We start from the raw sequence: 10,564 nt of genomic DNA on the forward strand, positions 1-10,564 counted from the left end.
ATTAGCGTAAACGCTATTGACGACGCGACACCCGGCCGGCCGACGAAACCGTGCGGGATAAGCCAGGTGACCACGGGCGGAGAGGCAGCGAACTGAAGCTTTGTGGAACTCCCGCTAGATGGCAGATCACCAGGGACTGCCGCCAAGACGTCCGCCGGCAGCCAGCCGGCCTCGGTGCGGTGCTCACACCTGCGAGACAAATCGGCCGAAGCTCGTGTCCGGCTCAGCTGCAGGACCGCCGCCGCGACCGCGTCGCCCTCTGGCTGTCACTACAGGGGCAGCGAGGGAACTCCCCCCCCCCGCTGCCTGCGCGGCGCTGCGACGGATGGCAGCGCCTACCAGCCGCCATTCGGCATCAAGACGCCGCGAAGCAACTGCGCCTCAGAAATTGGCCAACATCTCGACAGACAGCTCCGCGATCTCCGAGGGAAGCGAAGAGACCGCCAAATCGGTACTTACGTCGCCGCCTCGCACCACCAGCGCGCCCACGCGACCCGCCACCATCGGGTGCCGGCGACACTCGCATCGCACGTCCCGGCGCGAACCACACCGCCCGCCACAGGCCTGCCATTGCGGCGGCCGCCACTCGGCGAGGAGCGCCTGAAAACTTGACTTTTCCACCCGAACAACGGCGCCAGACTGTTCTCCCTGCTCAAAAGGCATCCTGGTCGCCCATTGTCCCCCAATACCATTTCCTTTTTTCCTGTCTCATCTCCTATTATATTCCAAACACAAGACTATATCCCCCATTATGCTGTATTCAGCGCGGGACAATGCGCGCCGGGACAGCGCCGCGGGCCGCGCCGGCGTCAATGGAGCCGACGCGCTGGTGCGCGCCTCCCCTCTGGCGGCCGGACCAGCCATTAATCGCCCGCTGTCTGCGGCGGCACCTGGCGGCGGCGGCCGCCACTGCCGCCGGCCCGCACCCGGCTCGGAGGCGTCGGGGATGCGAGCCTGGCCGCGCGGACGCTGCCGGCGCACCGAACGGGGGGTTCAAAGTCGAACATGGAGGAGCAGCTTCCGGATGTGGAGCAGGCACCGGAAAGTGAAAACAGCATGAGGGATTTTTCGTCGCCTTGGGCGGGTATGGCTAAGCTCAGCCCCCCCCCCCCCCCCCCCCCGTTCTTCCGCCCAGGATCTGTTCGCGGATGTGCGGGCGGCGCAGGAGTGAAACGTCGGCCTAGGCTCAGGTCGGACCAGGTAGCTCCCAGCTAGAAGAACAGCAGGCGGTGTGAGCCGGTGATAATTGCTTTCTCCTTCAAAATCAACACCTAACCCCGGTTTCGAGAGCACCGATCGTACATACCACGTTAGTGCTTGGGTTAAATCCATGGATGAGTAGAAATCCATTTGAGAGTACATTATTACCTTGGAAAATTACCAAGGAAATTCACAGTTGACGGCTTTCGATCAAAATAACTTTATATAAAAATTTGCAGTAAAAAAGTTAAAACTGGCGTGGAATGCTTATTTGCTACCAGAGTCCAGACACGCTTAACGTTAGGCACAGGCCATACATGCCCCCGATCAAGCCACTTATCTCAACGCAAATCTGCCGTAAGCGTTAGCGCTGCCGTGGGTCACGCCTCCGCCCAGCCGTCGCGCGTCTTTTCTGGCCAAGACATTTCTGTCACAATTTTCACAGCAAACCTAATAAAATCAAACGTACATTCGCTTGAAGGTCGTCCAAGGTCGTTCGTCCAATGCCGTTCATCCGCTCCAAGGCCGCATAGGATTTGCTCAATGCGTTGGCATGGTAATGCGGTGAGGTTAAGTCGCCAATACGCAGATGTGTAAGCACTGGTCATCCCGGTGGTCAAATGCAATTTATCCCTTGTCCTTACCGACCCGCCTATTTTGGACTCACCCCTCCATTTCCAATACTTACCGGAAAATTCAATGGGAAAATCATACTGGAAAACGGTAAGAAAAATGGCAAATTAAGTAAAATTAATGGGGTATTAAGATCACATCCTTACGATAATAATATGTGTGAAAGTGGTTAAGTACGCTGCATTTCTAATCATTGTTGTCACAGACCTTGCCCACAAAATCGAAGAGTTTGAATATGCCTTACCATGCCTTACATTGCGCATGCACTGCACCAGGCTAGTTAATAAAGTAAAAAGGTAAAGCAGAACAGTGATCTTCGCTGTTCGCGCGAAACTCTTGTAGTGTCACACACAAGGACAATAAGTACATGTTGTTTTGTTTGAAACGTGGCCAACGTAAAACACAGTCTTAACCTGGCCTCAACAGCCTTGGCTGCAACGGCACCCACGGCAAGCACGGGTAGCAAGCGCATAGAAAAAGACGCGCTTTGCTTTTCGAGTACCTTTTAAGATGCAAGTGCGCTAAGCTCCCCTGATATTCATTCAACCGGTGTGATGTCAGCTTTACCACATTTTCAACCCACTTCGGACAGGAGGAATATGCCTTGAGACTGTCCACAACCTTGGCTCGTACCCGCGCTCCCGCTGCCACAAGCACCTATAAACCAAATCTTTATGTTGAATCAGCGCCCCGAGGCAACGTTTCAACATAGCCCCCAAGGTGAGCAGCCGCATAAAAATACCCCAAACCAAAATGGTAACAACACTGTTTTTGCAATCATCGTCGTTTGCTCTCAATGCAGTGATTGCATTTTCGGCCCACGCAACACGTTTGTTGAGGACTTGGTGCGCGGCATAGCACCGAGGCAATGAGCGAAGATCAACACGCCAGTACGCCGAGCACGACCCAATTCGGGACCAAAAAAAATATAAAAAGGACACGCATACCGCCAAGAAGAGCTAGCGGCTAGCGTTTTACACGCTACCCTCCTTTTCCAGGCTTCCAGGGTGTTGAACTGGGCGATTCCATTTCGCAACACCATAGGGAGCGATTGTGCAAGTGAGCCATGTTGAGACTAAATGTGACAAATGTCACACCTATTCCGCATGCTTCACGAGATCGCGCTACAAATACCCACCTGACACGTGACCCACGCTGCTGCGCGGTGAGACCTACAACAGCGTTCTCACCGCACACCCCCTCGTGTGGAACACCTACATTAGCTGACATGAATTCCCTGCGATTGCCCCGCTCCCGACCGATATGGAGTCTCTCCCGGCACGAAGTTCGGGCCGACACCGGCGGCAGCCGCCTCCCACGGCCGGCCGACAGCGGCACTATTTGTATTCTGTTACACCAGACTCAATTACAGGCGCCATCACGGCGGGGCGGAGCTAATGCGGCTCCTTAATAGCGCCCCGCGGCCGGCGCTGACGAACCGAGACCGACGGCAGGCACCTGTGTCACGCGGCTTCAAATACCGCTCCGTTCGACGGGCAAACCGTGACCGGCCTTGCAGACGACTCGCTAGTCACGTCAAGCCGTCACACGTCGCACCCCGAGATATTCAGTAGGTCTGCTAAAGTGGACTATACTTGGCCCAGAGGACGCCTGCGGTATGACACGAACGAGATGATGACGACTTCAAGTGCTTTCATTACGCATTAAACAAGTACGCGAATGAAGTAAATCTTCATGAGCTTAATAGGTAGAAATGTTCTGACAGATAGCGTTTGCGCAGATGTTTAAATAACATGGTTCGAAAGCTGTCTGGCTTCGGGTTTGTCAAAAGTGCTGCATTTTAATCACCGAAATCGAGGAGTTCGGAATGGTTCGCACTCGGTGCCTGTGACAAAGGTTCCGCAAAATGCCGACCGATTATTGAAGCACCTGTTGGTCTGGCAGTGCTTCTGTTATTAGGGCTTTACGGCGCCCTAAGCATCTGATGCTATACGGCGTCGCCTGCACCTCATCCCTGGCAAGAAGGCTGTCACCGCCCAAGAAGGGTCGGGCAGCGATGAAATCTATCCACAATTTGTAGACGGCACATTCGCCTACGCCGCACAGATGGTTCCACGTCTTTACCCGCTCTGGATACCAAGACCAAACATAAATCCTTGAAAACAACAACAAAAAAACGTAAAAGCGAAAGAAAACGCGCCCGACGGTGGTTTGCGCCAGTGAGTGCAACACTGGTAGCACGCATTGACTCAGCTATTTACCAACACGAGTGTCCTTTCTTCAGTGCGAATTAGCTGGACTTGGGTCGCTGCGACGACGGTTCGTCGGCATCTGGACATAGCTTCGATCGCGGTTCTTCCACCTTTTTGAAATTCTACAGCTTGACGTTCCCGATGTTAATCGAGCGAGGAAGCCTACCTTTGTTGCCTTGATAAGGCCACATGAAAGTCACATCTGACCCATCAGCTTGTGAGCTAATCTCTCTAAATGGATAACACACAGCCATACGAATACGCTTCTGGTTGCTGAAGCTGCAGCCAGTGGCTGCGAAGCTGCTCGGTGCGGACTCAGTTCACAAATGTTTCGTAGTTCAGGTCGCGGTGGCTTGATCTCCGTCCTCGTCCGTAGCGTATCAGCACCAGTGAATATATGTCTGACGCATTAAAAAAACAAGTACTCCATGGACATCAAGATATCGAGATACAGGGAGGCGAAGGTTAGATTCGTCGACACATCATTTTACCTTTGCTCAAGTGGATACATTCAGCATTAGGAACCCGGCCTTCCGTTACGGAAATGCCAGGTGTCGCGCAAACTTCGGAGCATCGCCGCCCCAGGAGAAGGGGACGGCAGGTGTACGGTTCAGAAGTCATCTGTCTCGACCCTATAACGCGAGAACCCAGCTGAGACCTGAGGGACCGTCGCACCCGTTTAAAAGGAACACAATGTTGCGACCCTAATCACGACCCAGCCCGGACAGCACGGCCTGTGGGGAAGCAGAGGAGGCTCGCGAGATGGCGATGGCGTTCGGTAACTTTGGAACTGGCCCGTCATTGCGTGGCACACGAGTGCATTTTTTAAATTTTTTGTAGGACACAAGCAGGCGAAGGTCGACCTGTTTCTCACTTGTCATTGCCATAACTAGCTGCTCCAGTTTCAATGCGTTCAAATCGGCCTCTAGTTATTTTCTGGAGTGTCGGAATTGCAACCGAAGCACCATTGAACAGCTGTCGGTGTCAAATATACTTACCGTTTCCTTGCAGCAGCACAGACCGCCGTGTTAAATCCAACACCATCACACAGCGAAGGACGAGTAGCTGCCGCGCGCTTTCGGGAGCACTGAGCGCACAAACCAAACGAACGTTTCATCCATGCCCTGCGTTGTGATCCGGCCGTTTCCATCCAGCTGCATTTTACCTGAACGGGAACTCCTTGACGTAGCAGTAAGCTGTTGCTCCTGAGACAGCAAACAGCTCCATCAGCGTGCCGTAGATGCTGATGCCCTCAGCGCTCTTGTTCATCATGATCTTTAGCACCTGCGGGATCTTCACTGCAAGAGACAGGGGGCACCTAAAGGTCAGCTCTCGACACGGCCACTCAGAACTACAACTGGCCTGCAACGCGGAAAACACACAGAAACGTGCGATGAGAAGGCCGCAAGCCAACGCACTGTTTCAAAAGTCGTGCATTGTAAGACGCCACTGAATCCCATAGCCTCACTTTAGTGACGAACCACCACCCATATTAGGGAAGGGTAGCTCCCCAATACTCCTGTAGTACGCACTACGTAGCCCTGGTAGTTGTCACTACGACCACTAACCAGGCTCCTCTACACGGATATCACTTTTGCACGCAACATGCGTCGGATATTGAGCACAAGCTGAAACCGTGTGATCCTAAACATTTGATGCAAGTTACTTCCATTTTCACAACAAATACTGGTGACCACAAAGAGCACCATTTTAGAGGCAAAATATCGCGTCGATGGTTCCGTCTCTCCATCTCCGAAATGGCTCGGAAATATTGACCACATTTTCAGAAAGCACTGAATGACGTCATTTGCATTACAGGCGGATACAAGAGCCGTCACATATGACACGAATCCTGAGGAGGTCTGAATGACACGGCTCTCTTATGACCCGCTCGGTATGCGACGGTAAATAACATTTCAACCAGTAAGTTTTAAGGCATGGTCTCATGTGTTCAAATTTCCTGACGTACAAGTCAGTTGAATGGTCAATTGAATGCCTCAAACGATTTCGCTTCAAGCGTTAGATAAATCGCTCGAATTTGCAATGCAATGCACATCACAGACCCAACGGCCCAGTTCATGGCTAAAAGTGGCAATTTTGTGGAATATTTCGTCATCAGATCTACAAGGCCGATCTTAAACGCGACCACCTTCCAATATATACATACATTGCGTCTTTAAAAGGCGTCCGCTGGTCTTTCACACTCGCGCTAACCAGTCGAGAATCGGATTTCACGGCAGTATACCATTTCTGACTTCTTTTTCCCATTCGGACACGCAATGCAAGGCTGAAAGGTTTTCACCACACAATACAAACACATCCAAATCAGGAAGATCATCTCCACACGGACCTGTCCTGCGGAACTCACCCATAGACGACCCCGCCACGATGCCCAGGCCGAGACCTTTGCTCAGTGTCGACTTCAGGCAAGGCACTGGGAACATTCACAATGACGCGCGTTAAACACGTACCGACGCGTGCAGGCGTCAACATGGGGCTAGCACCCGCGTTACGTTACAAGACCCAAGTTCCATTCCATAGACTTACAGAGTTACAACAGGTTGAAGTGTTGGCTCCTATTCCTAATGGATGCATGGGTGCTATCTGGATGGCGGCTTTACACAAAGCAACAATGAACAATTGGCTTCGAGAGCACAAACACAGATTCTATTGCAAACCACACCATTTGTTAACTCATCTGCGGCCCAACTGGGAGAAAATACACCACGTCATAATATTACTCTGGCGTGACGTCACATAGCACCAAAATCACAGCGAGAGGACCGACATGCTCGCACGCACCGAAATTTCAGAGCATCACCCACGAGGCCCAACGTTTCGGGACAATCCCACCGCCCGAAAAGGAGACAACGCCCAGCGCAGCAGTCCCCCCGATCCTAGTGAAGACATCGGAACACCATCACATGCAAATGTAAAGAACACCACATTGTTACTCAGTTACACCCTGGATGGTTTACAGGCTGGTGAGAAGCCGGGCTGCACGAAGTTATCACCTTTTTGCGGTCGCCAGCAATCTCGGAAACCACTCATTCGACTTGTACGAATATACCTCAGTCAACCGTCAGTACACGATATTTCCACTTCAACAAGTGGACCACTAAACATGTTCTTCCACTCTAACTTCTACGAATGTTTATCAGTCAATCGTTTGTACACGATATTACCACTTCGACAAGTGGACCACTAACCATATACATGTTAACCAGATCTGCTGACCTCAGGTCACCATGGTGACCTCCACACCAGTGACTGGCTGTGGGTTGACATTGCAGCCACCTCAGATCCCGGAAACATCACTTCCATTTTCTGGAACCCTGTCCCAATGACTCGCAACACACAATTCATCAACGGTTTCCACGGTAACTCGAAATGACCGCGTGTCTATGGGATGAAACGGCGGCTTTGTCCTGTTTCGGAAATTCATCAGGCAATTTGTCTGAGAACTGCAATGATCGACGCTGAGACGCAGCTTGATCAATTGCATTAGCCGCTGCGACCTCACGTCACCAGGATGGCCCCGTGCGTGTGTGGGCAGACGTGAGGTAACTCTACAGCCCTCACCTGTCTTGGAAATAACTCTACAGCCCTCACCTGTCTTGGAAATAACTCTACAGCCCTCACCTGTCTTGGAAATACTTGTTGCATGCACAGGCGGATCCAGCAGCATTTTGTCAATGGAGGGACTGTACTTTACTGTGGTGCCCCTCCCCCCCCCCCCCCCCCCCCCCCCCCCCCCCCCCCAGAACTCTGTGTCTATCTCACCCCATCCCTTCCCCTTACAGAAATCTCCATATTTCGGCCACTTTACTTTCAGATCCTTATGTTGTAGTTTGCAAGGTATCTTCCTGTGGAATAGCCCATTGGATTTATTCCACTTTATTTTGGTATGTCAATTCTATTCCTGTACTCATTCTATGGTTGGCTCTTTTAATCGAATGAAAAACCAGAAGCTACCAAAATTTATCATGTATCTAGAAGTCAGTAAAATGATATTTAGCAGGAATTAAATGACAGCATTCCATAACCTGTCTGCCATGCTTATCCCCTTACAATGATGCATTTGTGCCTGTTTATAAAAAAGATAGCCAGGGGCAATGCCAAATTTTATCATGGCTTTACAGAGATATTGAGGAGTTTGTGGATTCAATGCCCACATAGATCAAATAAGCTCAAAAATTATCTTGACACACTCAGCCCTTGGTTGCCTGACGAAGTTCATACTTTCTTTAGAATGCATCATAAAAAGTTTTAGGCATGGGCACCTGCCATCTAAACACCCAGAAGAACACAACCTTACCATGCATGAAATTCATCTTGTTGAAGAACTCATCATAGCAGTCTGGTGTTGCAACCAGCAGAGCAAGCTTCTCAAAGATGTCTTTTGCCTGCTCCATGATCTTGTCCTGGGATATCTGATGGAGCAATTCATGTGATGTTATGAACATAAATTCTTGAGAGCAGCTTAAGTGACAGCTGGACTCTAGATTGTATGAATGTAAATTTTCTAACACACTTCCCTCTTTTTGGGTAAATTCAATCCAAACTTTTTGAATAGGTAGATTTCTATGATAAGACCTCATACTAAGCAGTGGTTGTCATGCAAGACTTAACCTTTACCATCTAATCCACCTGAACTTTAACATGGCTACTGCAATCACCACAGGCTATGCCTGTCAAGGGCAAATAGCAACCACATTAAGTGACTAGAACACATCCCACCATGGGTGAATTTATTGGAGTGTAGGGCTCCAACCAAGCTATCAAGACAGCCCTCTATAAAAAGAGCTTATTCCAGAAACACATAAAAATATGATACAGGTTAGACACAGGCAAACCGTCAATATCCACATAAAATGTTACAAAGTTGATCAAGGAAAGGAAATCAAGATAAGAAATTTAACCATTTAAATGTTTTTGGTTGTGTTGGATCTAGGATTCAGTTCAGGAAATATGACCATGTAATATAATGCCTCTGTTTTAAGACAACTGTGGTGACCTGCACTGTATTGGCATAACCATCTGTGCTCAGCAGCAATACTCCATGCACCATGTGACAGGATGAAAAATCTTGTTTGAGTGAATGCCTAGAGCCAAAACCATTCCTAATGCCTGACTTCCATCTGGCTGTACTTGGCCAGCCTGGGTGGAGTACAAAAGCTAAGTTTATCATCTCAAAAATTTGTGCACACAATAAAGGTTAAGGCTTATGACTGATGTGCATAAGGCTTGAAACTATCACTGCTTACACCCTCCATCAACCAAGCCTGTTCAAAATACAATGATAGCAAGGACTTAGTGCACGATCACACTGAACAGGCATTACAAATACACTTGGTGGTATTACGCTGTCAAAGAACATTCAAATGGTACGCATTACTTGCTAACAATACTAAAATAGCTATGGGCACCACATGTTAACTCCGTAACTTTTTAATCACTACAATGGGGGATACACTAAATAAGGTGACAATGTGGATACTAGACCTATGCCGCGGCCCTAAAGTATCTGCTGCACAAACGAGGAATACGTGGCCGGTCGGCCTGCCAACTCATTGAATTCTTGTACGCTGATTACGTCTCGCGTGCGTCATATATGACTTACCAAATAATTCGCACGAGAATAGCAAATTATAATGTTCCGCCGTTGAAAAGATAGCATGCCTGATCATTTCAGTGCCGGAGATCAAACAAGGCTTAAAAAGAAAAAACACGCTAGTGGCAGCTGAAGCGAGCCTTTGCGGAGAGAAGTAGCGAGGAAAATCATAGGATTTTTACACAGCATGTCATTTACCACCACAAAAGAGTGCATTCCTGTGACCCTGTCAGGTGCCGGTGCCGGGCGGCGCTCACGTTAAGCCTCTCTAACAACGTTCACCCCTTCAGTGGCGGCAGCATCGTAGAAAAAGAAGCTAAGCCATATTTGTGCTCGAACTCTCTGCAATGTAATCGGTTCCAACTTTAACGCACATCGAAAATGACCGATTCTGACACAACTGCGATCCAGAACACTTCGTCTTCGGTCTTCGGCATTCATTCAAGTTAATGATGCAGTCAAGCAAAATGAATTATGCATGCACGCATTCATGCAAAAATTCAATAAGGGAGGGGGATGAAGGCATACGTACCTGATCACTCACCCGCATACGCCCCTGAAGATATAGCTTGCGACGACGGACATTCCGGGGTGAGGGAATGGCCCCACGAGGCGCCGTGCGTTGAGGTCCATGAAGTGTGTGTGGGAGCAAGAATTAAGACCATATTTCTTAGGTTTTTACTACTCGATGTTCCAGTCTTTGCTTTAAGGTCACATCGGTGCTGGGGCAAGGCAGGTGTCAGAGGGTGGGGTCCTACAAGGGAGACCCGGAATGGCCGGTCACGTGGCAATGACGATGCCGGTTACCATAGGCACTCCTGACTGCTGTGGAAGGAAGAGCAGTTTTTCGCCGGTTTTTCTTTGATCCCAAGCTGACGGCTGGCTCCTCATTGCACGGGCTCCG

The 10,564-nt window shown here is 49.9% G+C and overlaps 1 protein-coding gene across 1 annotated transcript; it reads right to left on the reverse strand.

The window, feature by feature from the left end:
* Nucleotides 1-4,656: 4,656 nt before the first annotated feature.
* Nucleotides 4,657-9,531, reverse strand: LOC119097423 (mannose-P-dolichol utilization defect 1 protein-like). The gene is made up of 5 exons (XM_037220464.1): nt 9,521-9,531; nt 8,365-8,479; nt 6,415-6,480; nt 5,212-5,344; nt 4,657-4,678 (listed from the first exon to the last, which is right to left on the reverse strand). Exons 2-5 carry the CDS (start codon nt 8,459-8,461, stop codon nt 4,657-4,659), a joined length of 318 nt encoding a protein of 105 aa, XP_037076359.1. The 5' UTR covers nt 8,462-8,479; nt 9,521-9,531.
* Between the last annotated feature and the right edge of the window lie 1,033 nt (nt 9,532-10,564).

The sequence above is a fragment of the Pollicipes pollicipes genome, unplaced genomic scaffold (assembly GCF_011947565.3).
Source record: "Pollicipes pollicipes isolate AB1234 unplaced genomic scaffold, Ppol_2.1 Scaffold_4295;HRSCAF=5057_pilon_pilon_pilon, whole genome shotgun sequence".
In the NCBI taxonomy this organism is placed as follows: domain Eukaryota; kingdom Metazoa; phylum Arthropoda; class Thecostraca; order Pollicipedomorpha; family Pollicipedidae; genus Pollicipes; species Pollicipes pollicipes.